The following is a 20876-nucleotide window of genomic DNA, read 5'->3' as shown; positions in this document are numbered from 1 at the left end:
CAACTCTCTCCGAATGCGAAAATATTTTGTTGATACCAACCTACATAGAGAGAAACTATCACCACAGTAAAATAAGGGAAATCAGAGCTCGTACGAAAAGATATAGGTGTTCGTTCTTTCCGCACGCTATACAAAATTGGAATAATACAAAATTGCGAAGGTGGTTCGATGTACCCTCTGCGAGGCGCTTAATGCGATTTGCGGAGTATCCATGTAGATGTAAATGTAGAACACTTATAGGACATAATCAAGAGGTCAGTTCATGCATAACATCCTGCACTGACAACAGCTGCGCCATTATGGATGGCTATAGAGGCAGTATGGCTCAGTATTTCTACATGGGACTTCCAACAATTTGGTGAGTCCAAGTCACATTCAGTTGTGGCGCTACATCAGGCAAAAGGAGATCCGACATGATATTAGGAGGTACACTATGACTTTTGTCACCTCATTTAGTGTGCAGCTAACCTACCATTGGCATACAAAGACACATTACATCACAAAACTATCACCAAACTGCCACAACAGCTGTTGTGTAGTGTATATTAAGCAGGTAGACATATCATTCACAGATCTCAAAGAGCACAATAATACCAATATAATTTCAGTCAGCATATTGTACAGTAAATAAAATTATACAGAACAGTTAGGACAATAACTGTAGCAGCAGTACTAAAAATAGATATTAGCAGAACAGTCATTTACACATGTATCGGTACAAAGCTAATTGTCACATGATAACATGACATACCTTTAGTTGTGCTTCCTTGTGCTGTAACTCTTGTTCAAGTTTCTCATTTAGATCATGCAAGGAAGTTGATTCTCTCTGTGCATTCAAGTACCGTTTTTCAAGAGTTGCTATTCTTTCTTCCTGAAAATAGAAAATAATATATTGCATTAAGGTCAAAGGAGTAAAGAATGCCAATAAATACATATCGGTTTTTGAAAACTGTAATTCAGAAGCTGCAGCTAACTACATTGATGAGAAGGCCATTAAAATGTAGGAAAAATTGTTAACATGAAAATTAAAACAATAATTTCAAATTTGATGAGAAAAGATATGGTCATCTTCAAGATAACAGCATCCAATGTTTGGCAATATGTCGTTGGCTTATAATTAAAACCTCATACCTCAGAAAAAGTTATGTGTGGTTTTCTCACTTATTACAGTTGTCCAACAATATACACGATTTCTTTTTTACCCACTAGAGTGCAACACATAAATTATAAGTGCTCATTGGCTTACTAATGGTTAAGATATGAGGTTTTCAACCTAATAATGCAATAAAAAATATATTTTTGAGATATGAGGTTCTCGTTCTAAGTTGATGATACGGGAGGGGGTGGGGGGGTGGGGGGTCATAAACTTAATCCGTGCTGGGTTCCACTAAATTACTGTTGGTACAATCACTGATTTCCACAAAAACAAAACACAGCCATAAACCATAAACAATTAAAATTAAATAAAACAAGATGATGATTGTTGTTGTTATTATTAACAGTAACATCAGCAACAACAATGTGTCTCTAACAAATACCATAATACTAAGTTTTGAGTGAGGTCTCACTCAACACTTCTGATTATATACTCAAAAGTGATGGACAGAAACCACACAAAACTTATCTTAAGGTATTTCTGTTATGTTTCACTTATCATCCATAATTGTAAGAAATCATACATCCTTTGAGAACATTAGAAAAATAAAAATAAGAAAATATTAAAAGCTGATAAAATGAAATGTGGCATTCAGTTTGCAATTAACCCTTTGACTGCTATGGATGAGTTAACTTATCATGCTTCGCTGTTCCCCAGTTGGTGTGGATGTAAGGAAGCATGGTCTCTGGGTTTTCGTTGAGCGCTAATGATATGTTTACATGTCCTGTTCTACCAGGCTTCTCACTGCTGCAGACAAGATTAAGCATCTGCATGCTCTAGGAGTGTTGACAAACAAGGCTGAATTTCTGTACCATTCTTCCACAGCTTTTCAAGAGTTTTGGCTGCGTAGTTCAAGTGTGTATCTACATTTGTTGCTGTGGTTCTCCACTACAGATTTTGACTTTGCTTTGTGTGTTTCTGTCACTATTAATTTTATGTTGTTCTTTTCTACAAGAAAAATGTCACAATGCCATCGTCAACAGACAGAGAGATCCTTTAGACACACACTATGTGCGACTGTGAAAGTGCATTCTCTGATGTTCCAGCAGACACGAGTCTGGGCAGCAATGCATTTTTGCGGGTGTACATAAGTTTTGTAAACATAGCAAATCTCCTTACTTTTTACAAGCAGTCTGAAAATTATGTATTTATGGATAACAAAGTTATGTATTACCACTGTTATGTGACACTGCTCGGAACTATGTTTACAAATTAATGCCAGTCTTTGTACCTCCTGCAATTTTGATCAGCCAGTGAGTTCTGTGTTCTGCCGGGGTCCTCCACTGAAGATTTTGACTTTGCTTTGCATGTTTTTGTCAACATTAACTTTGTGTTCTTCTGTTCTACAAGAGAAATGTCGCATCATCATGGTCGCACAGACAGAGAGATCCTATAGATTCTCACTAGGTGCAACAGAGAAAGTCAATTCTCTGATGTCAGTAGTAGTGATAAGTCTTCAATAGAATCTCAAAGTAATAGTCCTCACCCTTGTATGTCTACTAGTACAGCACTGAGTACTATGGGACTTAACTTCTGTGGTCATCAGTCCCCTAGAACTCAGAACTACTTAAACCTAACTAACCTAAGGACATCACACACATCCATGCCCGAGGCAGGATTCGAACCTGCGACCATAATGGTCGCACGGTTCCAGACTGTAGCGCCTAGAACCGCTCGGCCACTCCGGCCGGCCAGAGGTGCAATCAGCATACATTCAGAATCTGAAGAATCAGAAAGAGACAGCAAAATTCTTCAGAAAAAAAGCTTACCTTAGTGACAATTTTGATTGTAAACAAACTAACTTCCAGCAATTAAAGCATTTGTTTTATGAGTCAGCTTCATGGTGCAAATGGCAACTGGTTAATGACTCAGACATTCTGTCATTTTTCATGATATTCCTGTCAGAAGAACTGGTTCATTTTATAGCAGGCAAAATGAACTAATTTTATGTATACACCAAGGCAAATACTTCACAATTCATGCTCCCTCAACTGTCGAAGTGGAAAGATACTGGATTTGAGCAACTCTATTATTTTGTTGCCATTTGTCTTCTAATGGTTCAAGTTAAAAAGTGATCATTGGTCCAGGCACTTTACGGATATTAACGTAAGTGACCATTCGAAGAAAAGTATGTTAATGCGCATGGTTTCCACAAAACAGGAAGTGTGTTGAGGAACCAGATACCAATGCAAAACTTGGAATGTACCATTATGTGTTTTACCCTGTTTCGAGATGTATCACACAAATAAGTGTTACTGACCTTCAGGAACTAAAACTGGTAGTTGAAATTAACTGACACCTGGGATTTAATTATTTAAAAAAAGAAGGGCAGAAATGCAAAAAAGTAAAGAAAATTATAAAATATATTTTTAACTCCACCATTGCTGGTCCAAAGCCCAGATTAAAAAGAAGGACATAAAATACATACAATGGGTGTAAAAAAGTATTCAAACAGTTGACAACTTCATCTGTACAGATGACAAAGAAATAGACTTGATATTTTATGAAACTTCATACTTAGTATTGTAAAAAATATTCAAACAATTAAATCCTCTCACTTTGGAGCACCTCAGCAAATGAAGAAGTATGCTGGTGAGAAACAGATGTAATTACACAGCATACACTCCACAGGTAAACCAAAAATTGTACATATTCATTTCTTACAATATCTCAAAATTATTCATATGTAACATGAACAATTACATTCGTGTATCATGGTTTATAATTCATGAATGCTGTTTAGGGACCTGAAAATTATTGGCAATACATACTGCACTTTTTACAAAATATTCAAATGATGATAGATTCTTAGATTGAAGCATCTAACTGGAGGAAGTAGTATGCTGGCAACAGATGGACCCAATTGTTCCAATGCAGCAATGTTAGCCTACGTAGTGTCAGTTAACAAAAAATTACACAGATTCATCTCTTTGCGGTCACTGGGAGCACCAAGAGCTTAGACAAAGTGGAGAGAGTGATCTGCAGGAGCCCAGCATGAGCTATTCAGCAGGCAGGAAGCTGCCCCCCATGGAAGGGCTCAGGCGCAGATAGTTGACTTTGGGCATAAAGACACTGCACTTCGCACAACCTATGGCAAGCAGCTCTGTAGCAGCATAAGGATTAAAGTTCGTAATTTTTGTGTCAGTTTTCAGCTCTTGCAGAATTTAATTGAAAATACTGACTATTTTTTAATGAACTGATATTGGTGCCATGTGGCATGATATTGTATACTGCACATCTTTCTGAAAATTAATTACATGTAATGATCTAAAATGCAGATTGTCTCTGTATCTTGACTGCACTGAACTGAAAGGGATCTTCTTTTACACCTGTTGCTGGTTACAAATAATATGTGTAAATAATGAATAATTACTCTGGTATCTCAGTGTAGGATTTATGTCTACATGAAGTACATGTGGTTTGCATTTGTGATGGGATACTCTTTTGTGACTACGATATGGATGGATTTCTTAAGGTTTCATTCTTATAACCAAAAAATTGTCTGTTCAGTCTTATTTAAGAACAAACATCATGTTGTTTATAATCACAAGGAAATGTGGTTTTCCACAATCAGCAATCTATTTGCTTGTAAACTTGTACTAATGTAATGCTTTGTTACAGAAAAACACACTGCAGGATCGTCCTATTTTATTTATATTCAACTTACAGTCAGGTCATTTAAACATAAGTAAAAATTAATTTGGTACTCAGAAATTAAACAAAACGTATTTCCATTCTCTTTAAGGAAATATATGAAGCACAAAGTGGATGAAAAAACAATGAAAAAATTCTCAGAAGCAATAACAACCTGATCTTCCTTCTGAGCAACATTTTCTCGAAGATCACGCTGCAGTTTTGAATTTGCTTCCTGTGCTTTCATAAGTTCCTTCTGTGTTTTTGCCAGTGTTTCCTCAAGTTCTGAAATGCGACCCGACAGTTCTGACACCCGTCTTTGCCATGAACTTAATTCTGCACTCTGTGAAAAAGAAAATGTGTAAATATTAGATCCTGACAAAATCAAATTTTATGCTCTCTACAACTACATTACATTTTTTGTAGGCCTTTCTGTCAAAGTAATAGGCAAAATCAATTTTTGATTTACCAACATGTTATATGAACTGTTCTTATGTAATATATGAAAATAATGATTTTTTTTTGGGGGGGGGGGGGGGGGGGGGAGGGGAGGGGAGGAAGAGACTGTTGGATGAGCAGACAGGGACCAGAAGTTTGATGGGGGAGGAGCAATGGCAGAGGGTGGGGGGGGGGGGAGGTGGGTGGAATGCAACAAGGACACTAGTGGCAGTGAGAGAGTTGTGGTGGGACAGGGACTGGTTATGGTGGGAATGGGGCAGGTTTTGGTGGGACAGGGGTGAGTTACTGTGGGACAAGGGCAGGTTACGGCAGGGAAGAGGTGAGCTGCAGGGTGGTTGGTGAGCTGCTTAGAGGGGAGGGATGCACTGCAGGGGGAGGGGAGGGGTGCAGGTGGGAAGGGAGGAGTGCAGGGGGAGGGGCGGGTTGCAGGGGTGAGGGGTACTCTGCGAGGGGAATGAGTTGTGGGGGGAGGGGTGAGCTACAGGTGGGAGGGGTGAGCTGCAGGGGAGGAGGGGTGAGCTGCAGGGGGGGAGGCGTGAGCTGCATGGGGGGAGGCGTGAGCTGCATGGGGGGAGGATTGAGCTGCGGGGGGGGGGGGGGGCACAAGTGTGAGCTGTGGGTGGGGTGAGCTGCGGGGGGGGGGGGGGGGTGGAGAGGGATGGATGAGCTGGGGGGGGGGGGGAGGGGGCAGGGCTGAGCTGCAGCGGGGGCAGGGGTGAGCTGCAGGTGGGGGGAGGGGTGAGCTGCAGGTGGGGGGAGGGGTGAGCTGCAGGTGGGGGGAGGGGTGAGCTGCAGGTGGGGGGAGGGGTGAGCTGCATGGTGAGGAAGGGTGAGCTACAGGGGGAGGAGGGGTGAGCTACAGGGGGGAGGGGTAAGCTGCAGGAGGGAGGGAGGAGCTGCAGGGAGGGAGGGGTAAGCTGCAGGAGGGAGGGAGGAGCTGCAGAGATGTGTGATTAAGCTTCATACAATAAGTGTTCCGTATTTTCCAACCAATGCCAAATATGAATTAATTTACTGAGACAAAAAAATGCATATTTTAATATCCCAATAATTCAATGGAAGTTACTGAACTACATATCTTCACTAACTTGGAATTTAGAGGTAGTACGAATGACAATAAACAACTTCAACCAGCTAAAACACAAACACACACTGATTACAGTACAATTAAATACAGTAAATCTCTTGCAAAAAATAAACATACACAATCAAATAAAATAAGACAGGCAGCTTTGTAACTCTGTGCAGCAATAACAATAACTGCATGCCATGTATCATCATTAAGTTTGTATACTTACATTCCAGGGTATCTGAAGAAACTGAATAATTTCACGACACAACCAAATATACTTTTAACTCTTATTATGGAGAGTCACATACACTTTCTTCAGGGCTTTTAATATGCTTATTACATTCTGAAAAATGTAGCTACATGAACACAAACATTTCTTACAAGAGCTAACTTTTTATTTAAGCCATATGAAGAGTTAAATTATATTTTTGGACATTAGCTTATTCTGAGATATTGAGTTTAGTTATCTGTTTACTGTTCAGTATGTCTTATGATATTAATGTACTCCGAAAGGCCCTCTTGCGGCCCCCCCCCCCCAACCTACCCCCCCCCCCCACCCGCCCCTCCTTCTCTCTCTCTCTCTCTCTCTCTCTCTCTCTCTCTCTCTACCACACACACACACACACACACACACACACACACACTAAATAACCAAAAATTAATTACAAGCAAAGCCACATTACTGTTTTTTTTAACACAAAGTACAAAACCAATATGTTAACACAGTAAGTTCATCATTATTTAATTAAAATGTTTAAAGCAATACCACTTTATTATTATTAGTTTTAGGTCTTTTTTACTTGTATAGTTACCGAGACAAAAAATTTTATTAGTCTCAGTATTCTTTCCACATGGGGAAGGTACTACTGAAATAGTAAAATCTCTCTTCATTTTAGATAGTAGTATAAGTTTTCAGATTTCACTGTTTTACAAAATTAATTGAGTGACTCCCACTGCTCACCTGTTTATCTACTGTATTCTGCAGCTCAAGAACACGTGCCACATCAGAATCAGGTTCGATGGCACCATTAGAGAGACGCTGCGTGCAAGAAACAATGCTTACAACAACATCAAAAACATAAAACAACCACCATTTCAGCTGAATCTATGAGTGATAAAAGCAACTACACAGCAATAGTGTCAGGGGGAGGAGATACGGTCATAGACTGAATATGTTACTGATATATAAAAATTCAAGCCAATACAGTATCATTACAAAACAACAATTTCTAAGATACCAGGTTGCACTGTACTGTGGCAGCGAGCAACAAATAGGTGAATGATTAATAATCTACATCTGGAACATTTAAAAGTTTTGAGAGAAATGTAATTCTACGGGAACATAACTACAGTCATGTAATCTTCACAACTGTTTTGAAAACAGTGCTTGTAGTGCAAGAGAACAAATATACTTCCAAGGGTCACAATAATTCAGTCTGTAGCATAATATGGAAATCTTCAGTGAACTATTTCTAAACTTCTGCATGAAACGAAGAGTTGGATTTGCAACATGCTGCTCAGTTATGAGAGAATATTTCAGTTTTTAACTGGAAATTTTAAATGTGGTTTCTGAATTACCAAGTGCAATATACTGCCAAATTAGTGCTATTCCCTGATAAAAATCTCTTACTTGAATTTTTTTACTCATTCTTTCTTCTATTTCAATCACCCAACCAGCCACTCACCTGCCCACAAATGGCGCCACTGACACACAATTTTATACATATATATCACAGAGCATAGAAATTCACTTCCGCTATAAAATAATAGGTTTTCATATCTAGATTTAATGTCTGAAAATTTCATATTATTTCCATGATGCAATTATCATCATATACACTAGATGCTAAACAATGTTTCTGCATAAGCTGTTAATCAAGTCAATCAACATTCAGTTGTTCGACAGAACTCCTACTGAACTACTAAAACTGAAATGTGAGCTCAAACCCACAAAAAATATGAAAAAATATCACACACAGTGAAAGAAAAATACCAAAAATAAAAGGTATTCTGTTTTATAAAACATGTTTAATAAAATAAGAAAGAAAGAAAGAAAGAAAGAGCTATCCATAATTGTGAGATATTAACTCTAGCCACAATCTAATATCAGCCTGACATTCCCCATTTGTAAGTCTGCAAATCTAAGTATTCATACAACAGCCCTACATCTTTTTTACTGCTTTAAAAAAATAACTTCCCCATAATATGTCATGAAGGCCGAATGGTACTGTCTGGAAATGGATATGGAGGGGCATGTGGTCAACACACCACTCTCCAGGCTGTGTGTCAGTTTACGAGACCATTTTTACTGTTTTGACAACCAAAATAATAGCAACACACGTCCAAAAACAGTACTTTTGAGGTTGCAAAAGAAACACATCCCTTAGTAAGCAGGGTGTCAAATTACAAATCCAGAGATTTAAGTCTCCGATAACAGTGCTTCTACAATTTTATGTACCATTTACGTGACTTTCATTTGAGCAAAAACTCTGAATATATGAAAAATGTGAAGATGTACCTTGGTCTTTATTCCATGTACTGAAACAGATGACAGACTAAAGGCTGAAATACTAAATGTCTTTTTCCAAAGCTGTTTCACAGAGGAAGACTGCACTGTCGTTCCCTCTCTAAATTGTCGCACAGATGACAAAATGGTAGATTTAGAAATAGACAACAGAGGGATAGAGAAACAATTAAAATCGCTGGAAAGAGGAAACGCTGCTGGACCTGATAGGATACCAGTTCGATTTTACACAGAGCACGCGAAGGAACTTGCCCCCCCCTTCTTGCAGCGGTGTACCGTAGGTCTCTAGAAGAGCGTAGCGTTGCAAAGGACTGGAAAAGGACACAGGTCATCCCCGTTTTCAAGAAGGGATGTCAAACAGATGTGCAGATCTATAGACCTATATATCTAACGTCGATCAGTTGTAGAATTTTGGAACACGTATTATGTTCGAGTATAATGACTTTTCTGGAGACTAGAAATCTACTCTGTAGGAATCAGCATGGCTTTCAAAAAAGACGATCGTGTGCAACCCAGCTCTTGCTATTCGTCCATGAGACTCAGAGGGCCAAAGACACGGGTTTCAGGTAGATGCCGTGTTTCTTGGCTTCCGCAAGGCGTTCAATACAGTTCCCGACAGTTGTTTAATGAACAAAGTAAGAGCATATGGACTATCAGACCAATTGTGTGATTGGATTGAAGAGTTCCTAAATAACAGAATGCAGCATGTCATTCTCAATGGAGAGAAGTCTTCCAAAGTAAGAGTGATTTCAGGTGTGCCGCAGGGGAGTGTCGTAGGACTGTTGCTATTCACAATATACATAAATGACCTTGTGGATAACATCGGAAGTTCACTGAAGCTTTTTGCGGATGATGCTGTGGCATATTGAGAGGTTGTAACAATGGAAAATTGTACTGAAATGCAGGAGGATCTGCAACGAACTGACGCATGGTGCAGGGAATGGCAATTGAATCTCAATGTAGACAAGTGTAATGCCCTGCGAATACATAGAAAGAAAGATCGTTTATCATTTAGCTACAATATAGCAGGTCAGTAACTGGAAGCAGTTAATTCCATAAATTATCTGGGAGTAGGCATTAGGAGTGATTTAAAATGGAATGATCATATAAAGCTGATCGTTAGTAAAGCAGATGCCGGACTGACATTCATTGGAAGAATCTTAACGAAATGCAATCTGAAAACAAAGGAAGTAGGTTACAGTACACTTGTTTGCCCACTGCTTGAATATTGCTCACCAGTGTGGGATTCGTACCAGATAGGGTTGATAGAAGAGATAGAGAAGATCCAACAGAGAGCAGCGCACTTCGTTACAGGATCATTTAGTAATCGCGAAAGCGTTATGGAGATGATAGATAAACTCCAGTGGAAGACTACAAGAGAGACGCTCAGTAGCTCGGTACGGGCTTTTGTTGAAGTTTCGAGAACATAACTTCACCAAGGAGTCAAGCAGTATATTGCTCCCTCCAGCATATATCTCACGAAGAGACCATGAGGATAAAATCAAAGAGATTAGAGCCCACACAGAGGCATACCGACAATCTTTCTTTCCACGGACAATACAAGAAAGGAGAACCGATAGAGGTACTCAAGATACCCACCGCCACACACAGTCAGTTGGCTTGCGGAGTATGGATGTAGATGTAGAAATGTTGATTTCATAAATTTCATAACCTCTTTTATATTGAGGCACAATAAACCTTATGATACCCATAAATATTTCAGTCACCTGACAGGCACACATTTCATTATCAGATTTACATAGTAAACATAAAAAAAGGAAAGTAATCAATTGCAGATATATTGCAGACCAAATAAAAAAAGTAAAATTTCAGTGGCAGAAATAACACTCATTAACATACCTGATAAAACAAATAATCAAAATAGACAAAGTGTGAAACTGAAATTTTATGCTTGGATAAGCAGATGAGATTCGTCATATGAATGCTGCGTTCCTGAGAAATCGGTATTCTGATATAACGAGGAGAGTACTGAATGTTTGGAGGTCATGGATTATAGAATCCACAAAATATTACTTGAAAAGACAATACTTTTTTTACATGATGTTACATGTTACAATGACAAACTCAAGAAACCATGTAACAGCACCCAATTTCCCACCACATATACAATTCCTGCATTTCGTAAGGCTTTCATGTCATGAAACTTCACAAGGCATGGCAGGGGATTGTAAAATTCCATGTACTTCCTCTCCAATCATAAAAAACATAGAAGCCACTGTTGATTGGGGAATACAAACAACTCATTAGTGGCACGCCACCACTGAATACACCTTTTGAACTTGTGAATTGTCAGATAAAAGTTACCATGTAGAACCTGTGCCTTATAAGACAGGGGAAGGAAAGAATCAGAAAATGGAGAAACAAATGTTTAGCTGATCAAGTGAGTCAACTTAATTTGACTAGAAGATTTAACTTCATTACTTTCTGAAGACACACAGTGGTTCCCAAGGTCAGTTCTCCATCTAGGCCTACTTACAATTAGGACAATACCAGTAAGTTACAATCTACTACAAACACAGAGCTCAATGGTGAATGGAGGGAAAACTTGTCATGATAACATGACATTTTTTAGAAAGAAAAACATTGTGTGGAGCAGCATAATAATTTGGCAGCATAATGTTATTGGTATGTCAAATACCTCTTGTGAAATGAAAAAGAACTAAATACATAGATTACTTTATATGGAGGGGAAGCATAGATAAAATAAACTAAATGCAATAAACAGAATAATCCATTCTTTTTCAATGTAAGTAGAGGCAAACTCATTATCACTTTTTTCTTCATGTTTCACAAATGTTACATCATGCTGCTTTCAGTTCATTTATGAGTATCTAAAAATTAATTTTTATCTAGAAACTTTCACTACATTCATGTCTACAACATTTTCATCCAATAACATGTAAACCCTACAGCAAATATTGATATCCATGCAAAAAGGCATTTCAAAACTAAGTGTAGGCAGTTGATTTATTAGGAGAAGCAGTATAAAAGTCCACATGCAGTACTTGTTTAAGCATACAACTACCACAAATCTGCAAACTACAGCAATTCCAGTACAATGAGAAACAACCGGAAATGAACATTTATTCGTAACAGAGAATAGTTACGTTTGAGAATTAGACTGTGTTCCCTTTTAAGAAAACAAAGGTAAATGAAAACAAACAAGGCTTAACTTCCGCACACTTAATTAAATAAAGAGGATTAGACATGTTTAGTTGATCAAATGAATGAACTTAATTTGAATAGAAGCTTTCACTTCATTAGTCTTTGAAGACACACAGTTGTTCCCAAAATAAGTTCTCCAGCTACTTTGAATTAGGAAAGTATCAGAGGATGCACTACTTCCAGAGATAATACAACAATGAATGATTTATACTGTTAATAACAAATGTCACCATTGACCCTTGTGTGCTAGCCAAATTAAAATATCAGTTTGACAAAACAGAGCCTGAGTTGAGCTTTAACCAATTAAAAGACCCTGAATATAAATTTCATTTCAGACGTTAATACACAGTGTAAGACCACAATAGATGTTCAATAGTTACTTCTGTCACTCACCGACACAAGGCATTACCTTAGTAAGGGCAGCATGGGCTGTTGCTTGATCACCCTTATGTTCTTCATCCTGTTGACCATTTTCCTTTGGTCTACTACTCTCATCAGCTGGAACACGACCTAATTTGTACTGCTGTAACTGAAATGGAGATAATACAGTGATTCATTAACACAGTTCACAAAACACAAATCCATAACTCTAGAAATTTTATACAATGATTGTGTTGAACAGCTACTTCTTTAACAACAGATTCTTATCCACTTTAATTGTTGACAGAAATTAAAACAGTCATAGAATGTCAAGGTTCACAATGCGATAGAACCCTTATCAGCTTTATACATGATTAAGTGCGTGTCTTTTATAATATATTAATCATACACTGTCTCAATTTCTGTGCGGAATCTCTATGCTTCGCTCCATTTAAAGCTGCTCTGTCCCGTTTATTGTCCCGTATAGGGAAATGTGGTACCAATATTACAGTACAATATGATCAAAGCGGAACGTGTATATTTCGGAAATCTGCCCAAACCGTACAAGTATTTCAATCTCTAAGCGTTCAATACACTTTTATATGCTAATTTTTTATAAGGTGGAACGTGCCTAACGCGGAAACGGACTGCAATTTTTAAGACTTAATTAATAATTCATTACAGCGAAAAAGAACTTCTACACTACTAAATGGGATTCGACGTAGCGCGGTGCTGCGGCTGTGGAAATCAAACCACTCTGCTATGTACAACAACGAACAACTTGCGCGCACTTTCGGGACATCAAAAGCAAGCGGTCTGTTTGTCCGCGTTTCTCTTTTTCCGTTATTACTGACGGGTGCTGGAACATTGTTGCGCACCTACGAACACTCTGCTACATTCTGCGCAGTTAAATAGGTGGGTGTTGTTCCATCAAACAATGGTTTTACCCGTCAGCGTCAAGCATTCCAAAGAAATGCACTATCTGCATTATTTTCTGTCAGTTTCAGTTGACTAGTAGCACTGTAAGTGATACACGACGCAAAACAAAATTATGTGTCGCTAACACGTAACGAAAAGATTAAGGTAATCGACGGGAGTGAGAAAGACAACACACTGTGAGCGCGAACTAATGCGTTTCACATGCGGTAAAACACATGTTTATGATAAATAGATGAAAGGGAACGGGCAAATCGAAAGAAAGGCGACGGAGAAATTAACGAGATAGTATGTGGGAATGGTTCGTAACTGCACAAAAAAAAGGACCCATGTTTCATGAGGCTCTGAAAGTCGCTTAAGAGCTTGGAAATACGGAGTTCCAGCCAGTCACAGGCTGTCTGGACAGTTTCAAAGCTAGACACAACATCGTGTGGAATGAAGTGTGTGGGGAAGGTAAGGCGTGCACGAAAGTGTTGCAGCAGAACGGAAGACAATTCTGTACGACCCAATTGCGAATTATGGCCCGAAAGACGTGATCAATGCCGATGAAATGGGACTGTTTTATCGCGCAGTGCTCTCAAAATCTTTAGCAATTCGAGATGAAAAATGCACCGGCGGAAAAATGTCCAAGGAAAGACTGCTGTATTGAAACGTGTTAGGTGAAACGGAGAAGCCATTGCTGACGGGAACTGCGGCAAAACCGCGTTGTTTCAAAAATATAGAAGTCAGTCAGCTTCCAGTCACTTAGCGAAGCAATAAAAAGGCGTGGATGGTGGGTGGTCTTATGGAAGAATGTCTGGGATCTTTCAATGCCAACTCAAAAATGAAATCGTCGAGTTCTCATCTTCCTAGACAATGCAACCTGACACCCCAAAATCAAGTTATCAAACGTGAAACTGGCTTGGTTAACATCAGGTTCAACCAGCCTCACAAAACCCATGGACCACGGTGTTCTTTACACAGTCAAGTCCCATTATAGGCGATAATTGATGCAGTTTCTTGTACTTCGTGTTGAAGAAGCCGCAGGTGCATTTGCTCTTGCAGGGTCAGTTTCCGTCCTACATGCAGTAAACCGTATTGGCTTGGCAGTAAGAGAAATAAAGCCCCAAACTGTCACCAAGTGCTTCAATATGGCAGCGTTTGGAGGTCACGCATATGATGCTTCTGTGGCCATCTAAATTCAAGTAAATGTCGCAGCAATTGCTGAATTAATTAAAATGCGAAATACACTCCTGGAAATTGAAATAAGAACATCGTGAATTCATTGTCCCGGGAAGGGGAAACTTTATTGACACATTCCTGGGGTCAGATACATCACATGATCACACTGACAGAACCACAGGCACATAGACACAGGCAACAGAGCATGCACAATGTCGGCACTAGTACAGTGTATATCCACCTTTCGCAGCAATGCAGGCTGCTATTCTCCCATGGAGACGATCGTAGAGATGCTGGATGTAGTCCTGTGGAACGGCTTGCCATGCCATTTCCACCTGGCGCCTCAGTTGGACCAGCGTTCGTGCTGGACGTGCAGACCGCGTGAGGCGACGCTTAATCCAGTCCCAAACATGCTCAATGGGGAACAGATCCGGAGATCTTGCTGGCCAGGGTAGTTGACTTACACCTTCTAGAGCACGTTGGGTGGCACGGGATACATGCGGACGTGCATTGTCCTGTTGGAACAGCAAGTTCCCTTGCCGGTCTAGGAATGGTAGAACGATGGGTTCGATGACGGTTTGGATGTACCGTGCACTATTCAGTGTCCCCTCGACGATCACCAGTGGTGTACGGCCAGTGTAGGAGATCGCTCCCCACACCATGATGCCGGGTGTTGGCCCTGTGTGCCTCGGTCGTATGCAGTCCTGATTGTGGCGCTCACCTGCACGGCGCCAAACACGCATACGACCATCATTGGCACCAAGGCAGAAGCGACTCTCATCGCTGAAGACGACACGTCTCCATTCGTCCCTCCATTCACGCCTGTCGCGACACCACTGGAGGCGGGCTGCACGATGTTGGGGCGTGAGCGGAAGACGGCCTAACGGTGTGCGGGGCCGTAGCCCAGCATCATGGAGACGGTTGCGAATGGTCCTCGCCGATACCCCAGGAGCAACAGTGTCCCTAATTTGCTGGGAAGTGGCGGTGCGGTCCCCTACGGCACTGCGTAGGATCCTACGGTCTTGGCGTGCATCCGTGCGTCGCTGCGGTCCGGTCCCAGGTCGACGGGCACGTGCACCTTCCGCCGACCACTGGCGACAACATCGATGTACTGTGGAGACCTCACGCCCCACGTGTTGAGCAATTCGGCGGTACGTCCACCCGGCCTCCCGCATGCCCACTATACGCCCTCGCTCAAAGTCCGTCAACTGCACATACAGTTCACGTCCACGCTGTCACGGTATGCTACCAGTGTTAAAGACTGCGATGGAGCTCCGCATGCCACGGCAAACTGGCTGACACTGACGGCGGCGGTGCACAAATGCTGCGCAGCTAGCGCCATTCGACGGCCAACACCGCGGTTCCTGGTGTGTCCGCTGTGCCGTGCGTTTGATCATTGCTTGTACAGCCCTCTCGCAGTGTCCGGAGCAAGTATGGTGGGTCTGACACACCGGTGTCAATGTGTTCTTTTTTCCATTTCCAGGAGTGTATTTCATGTAGTGCAGATGACTAAATTCGAAGTGATGACTTTGTGTCAACTCACTCCACATTTACTTCACCAACAGATGTAACAGGAATCCACGATAGAGAAGATGATCCGGAAGAAACAAAGGAAGAGGAAGTGGAGCAACATGTTGTCCCTAGAAAAATTAATACATCTGAAGAAGCTATTTCGTGCACAAACGATGTTATCCAGTTTGCACACACAGTCTCCTGCGCTGTTGGAACTACTATATAGTGCAAAATATTGCGCAGAAAAACAATTATGAGCAGGAAATTCAAACAGGTTTCCCTTCTTGGCATGAAGCAAAAAATGTGAAATGTAAAGCAAATAAACCAGGAAACAATATGTATGTATCTACAACAATAATGTTACGGTAAAATTACAGAAATTCCGCATTATTTATCAATTAATGTAATAATCTTGGGTTCTATTGTACAGTATAGCCTAAAGTAAATGAACATATAGAGTGCACGACCGAAGGTACGTAAATACGTGAATAATTACGAATTTATATTTTTGTGAATGATGCCAGACAGATTTTATGGAGCCTAGTGAGTTTTGTGTAATTCGGAAACTTGGCCAATTTGGAAAATCATTTTAGTCTCATTTTATACCGGTTTCGGATTGTTTTACTATATTTGCCCCCTTTCTGTTTTATTCAAAGTTACTGAACATCTGTGTGATGCAATCTAATACGACTATTACGAAAGTAGTTGCATGCCTTTAGATTTGTTCATTTCTTTATTCACTGTGATCAGTTAGACACTGCACATTCAAATACTAGGTCACGTACCATCACTGTCTCTGTTTATAGGTAAAATTTTCTACAAACTTTTGTTATGAAACAGGGTTCAGTACTGGCTTTCCCTATATTTTACTTTTTCTATTCATTGCAGATCACGCCCAAATGGCCAGAAAATTATGACCACCTACCTAATAGCCAGTATGTCCACCTTCGGTACGGACAACAACGGCGACGCGTCGTGGCATGGAAGCAATGAGGCCTTGGCAGGTCGCTGGAGGGAGTTGCACCACATCTGTACACGCAACTCACCTAATCCCGTAAATTCCTGAGAGAAGGGCGATAAGCTCTGGCGCCACGTTCAATCACATCCCAGATTTGTTCGATTGGGTTCAGATCTGGCGAGTTGGGAGCCAGCACATCGATTGGAACTCGCCAGCATGTTCCTCGAACCGCTCCGTCACACCCATAGCTTTATGAAATGGTTCAAATGGCTCTGAGCCCTATGGTACTTAACATCTGAGGTCATCAGTCCCCTAAAACTTAGAACTACTTAAACCTAACTAAGTACATCATACACATCCATGCCCGAGGAAGGATTCGAACCTGCCACCGTAGCGGTCGCGCGGTTCCACACTGAAGCGCCTAGAACCCCTCGGCCACAACGGCCGGCTAGCTTTATGACATGGCGCACTATCTTGTTGAAAAATGCATTGCCGTTTGGAGACATGGTCATCATGAAGGAGTGTACGTGGTCTGCAACCAGTGAACTATATTCCTTGACCACCATGATATCTTGCACTGGACCCATGGATGCGCACGTGAATGTTCCCCAGAGCATAATGGAGCCGAAGCCAGCTTGTCTCCGCCCTGCAGTACAGGTGTCAAAGAGCTGTTTCCCTGGATGAGGACAGATTTGCGTCCTCCCATCGGTATGATGAAGAAGGTGTCGGGATTCACCAGATCGTGCATTGCTCTGGCACTGTGCCAAATTGCAGTGACAATGGTCACGTGTCCATTTCATTCGTAGTTGGTGAGGTCGTGGTGTTAACATTGGCATGGGCCATCGGCTGTGGATGCCCATAGTTACGAGTGTTCGGTGCACTCTGTGTTCAGACACATTTGTGCTCTGCCCAGCATTAAAGTATGATGGTATTCCGCCACAGTTCGCCACCTGTCCTGTCTTACCGGTATGCCCAGCCTACGACGTGTGACATCTGTAATAATGGGTGGGCACCCAGTTCCATGACGTCTGGACATGGTTTCACCTTGGTTTCGTAACATGTTGAAGACATTCACCACAGCACTCCTCGAACACCCGACAAGTCGTTCAGTTTCTGGAATTCTCGTGCCAAACCTCTGGGCCATCAAAATCTACCCACGGTCAAACTCAGATTGCACACTTTCTCCATTCAACATGGGCACAGCATGCTCACTGGTACTACATGCACCACACGTGTGTCTGATTAGAAGTCATCCCTCACCAGGTGACACTGTTATTGCCTGGACAGCTTTATATTAATAATAGGTCGGTGGTCATAATGTTCTGGCTGCTCAGTGTATACTATCTGATACAGAGATTTAAGAGCTCAGTTACATATTACACAATTTTAGATTCACCTCATATGCATTATCTTAAACATTCAAGGTGGACAACCATTTACTTCACTAACTCAGAATTTTAAATAGTTTCCTACATCCTTGGAGTTTTTGCCTTTCGCACAGAATTTATGGACAGAGAAGTCATCATAACATGCTTGTGTGTGGCATGTCTGCCAGTCCTTGCCCTTCAGTTCAAGACTCATTTAAAAACTGTGGCCCTATAGTATGTAACACACTCAAGCATATGTGTAATACATCATTAATTCATGACATTCTCCTGGGTAAATTAAAATTTGTTGTTCTAAGCCTTTGTTTATGGAGACTGCAATACTGGTCAGTTTTAACCTTTACATCATTTTCCAAAATTTTCAGAAAGTCAATTTGTTTGCGGCTCGTTATCTACTTGTTTAGTAATGGAATACTTAGTAAACCACAGTGTGGACATCCGAAGGCTGCTCTGCTGAAGCAGGTATTTGTACTTTCACTGAACACACAAAATTTTTATACAGAAGCATAAAATATCAGATACTGGGATGTTATGTGACTTATGAAGGGCATTTTATTGTGTCAGTAATAATATATAATAAACAAACTAAGTTTTATGGAATGCTTTGTACAGCAAATTCCTTTTGTAGTTGCTGTTTAAGAAATAAGATGCAGAAAGTTACACTAGGATGTGTAAGCAATAGAATTAGGGATCCCACATCACTGTCATCTGCATGGGGAGAAATGACTGTTCTGAAGGACTGAAACATGGGCCCATTACTGTTCTTGCTTTACATTCATAGTCTTTATTTGAATCAGGAGGCAGAACTAGTTCTTTTTGCAGACATACAAGCATTATTGCCAAGTCGAGTAAAGAAGCATCCACAAGGAAAACTGTAAGTACTGTTTTTGTTGAAGTTATTATGTTGTTTTTTACAAATAGACTATTTCCACATTATCAGAAAACGAAACTGAGAAAGTACTGCAATGTCAAAAATATCCCACCTCCTATTAATGTTGTGTACAAACATGAAATAATAAAGAGGATAGAAAGTTAAAAGTTCTTGGATCTGTGTACTTGTGAAATTTGAACTACAAAAACCTTGCAATAAGCTTGTTAAAAATTATATTTAGTACTTTTACCATTAGAATAATTGCTATCTTGGGGGACACAGAAATTGGTACGTTAGTATCTTCTGCATATTTTCATTCACTGATGCCCACAGAACAATATTCTGACTTACAGAACAAGTATTCATAGCATAAAGGAAAGTAATTATAATGTATAAGGTTCACACAATTATATCTAGCAGGCATCTGTTTATACAATTTGCAATATTAACCATAGACTCTAAGTACATTTATTCAGGGATGACATTAGTTTTCAGCAATTCATTGCAGTTTGAGAGCAAGAGATACATTCATAAATACAATATTAGAATGAAAAATGATCTTCACTTCCCTCTATTGAATTTAATTTTGACACAGAACAGTGAAATGTGCAGTTGCAGAACTCTTCGACATTCTGCCCAGGAAAAAGAATTGTGTGACACACTGCAGAAGTGTAAAATGACCAGCATGAATAACATATCTGATTTTATTGTCGAATAAACTTTAGACCACGTATATAAATTGAAAAATATACTGTATATTCATACTTTTGTCATCAGAATCCTACAGACTCAGTTTCTGTGACTGTAACAGCAAATAGTTAGTAGTACGCTGTACCTTCTAGCGAAATATCAAATTTCCTGCACTGTCTTGCAAGGCAAGAGTGGAATAAAAGGTTATGAGCACAAAATTTGGGTCCACCAAACGATTTTAATGAGGACATCAATGTTTCCTGAAACACAAAATATTCATTTCCTATCACCCTTGACCCAGTGATAAAGCCCTCTCTTAGATTCTTGTTCTTTTCTAAAAAAAAAAAAAAATAGTCATCTATGTTTCCCCAAAGCCTTGGATCAAGTATATTATTTTGCACTTTCATCAAAACCAATGTTGACAAACTTCACTTCATGAAAAATAGAGAAGAAACACAAATACAGTTATTTGAATGTAGGTAAAAAAAAAAAAAAAAAGAGGAGGAGAAAACATTGTGACGTATTAGTCCCATTAATGGACATGAAAGAAAGAGTATTATAGAGAAAGTCATTACTTACTTCTTCTTTGGTAGTTGAAAGCTCCTCTTCAAGGGCTGCCACCCTCTCCAGAGCAACCCGCAGTCGTTCTCTAACCTGCACATACAAAGAAATTTTTCAGAGCTTCTGAAAATACAAAATCCTGAAGCTCAGGAATTTCATTGTCTAAGTGTATTATTTTTGGGGGGGACAAAACCACATAACAGCAACAGTTCCATTATACCTACAGGCAGGACACGGGCACAGTCAAACATCTCTATTATCAACAAGTCTGTGTATAATCTTGAGGATTGAATACAATATAAGGGCAACCTCGGATCTACAATACTTCCGAACCGGGTTAAAATCTTGATAGTGACGCCACTCCTTTCCCTCTCGAGCGTTTGAGACAGGACGTCAAAGATTTACAAAAATA

General features: G+C 40.2%; 1 protein-coding gene across 1 annotated transcript in view; it reads right to left on the bottom strand.

Annotated features, from left to right (window-relative positions):
* LOC124556050 (liprin-alpha-1) overlaps positions 1 to 20876 on the bottom strand; it is a 406425-nt gene that overhangs the window by 201505 nt on the left and 184044 nt on the right. The window contains exons 4-8 of the mRNA XM_047130083.1: positions 20483 to 20557; positions 12440 to 12559; positions 7282 to 7359; positions 4965 to 5132; positions 752 to 871 (exon numbers count right to left, since the gene is read on the bottom strand). Coding sequence (XP_046986039.1) covers positions 752 to 871; positions 4965 to 5132; positions 7282 to 7359; positions 12440 to 12559; positions 20483 to 20557 — 561 coding nt within the window. The remainder of the gene's footprint in view (positions 1 to 751; positions 872 to 4964; positions 5133 to 7281; positions 7360 to 12439; positions 12560 to 20482; positions 20558 to 20876) is intronic.

Source organism: Schistocerca americana, chromosome X (assembly GCF_021461395.2).
Source record: "Schistocerca americana isolate TAMUIC-IGC-003095 chromosome X, iqSchAmer2.1, whole genome shotgun sequence".
Taxonomy (NCBI): Eukaryota; Metazoa; Arthropoda; class Insecta; order Orthoptera; family Acrididae; genus Schistocerca; species Schistocerca americana.
The sequence above is the reverse complement of the archived record's forward strand: the minus strand, read 5'-3'. Positions and strand labels throughout refer to the sequence as shown.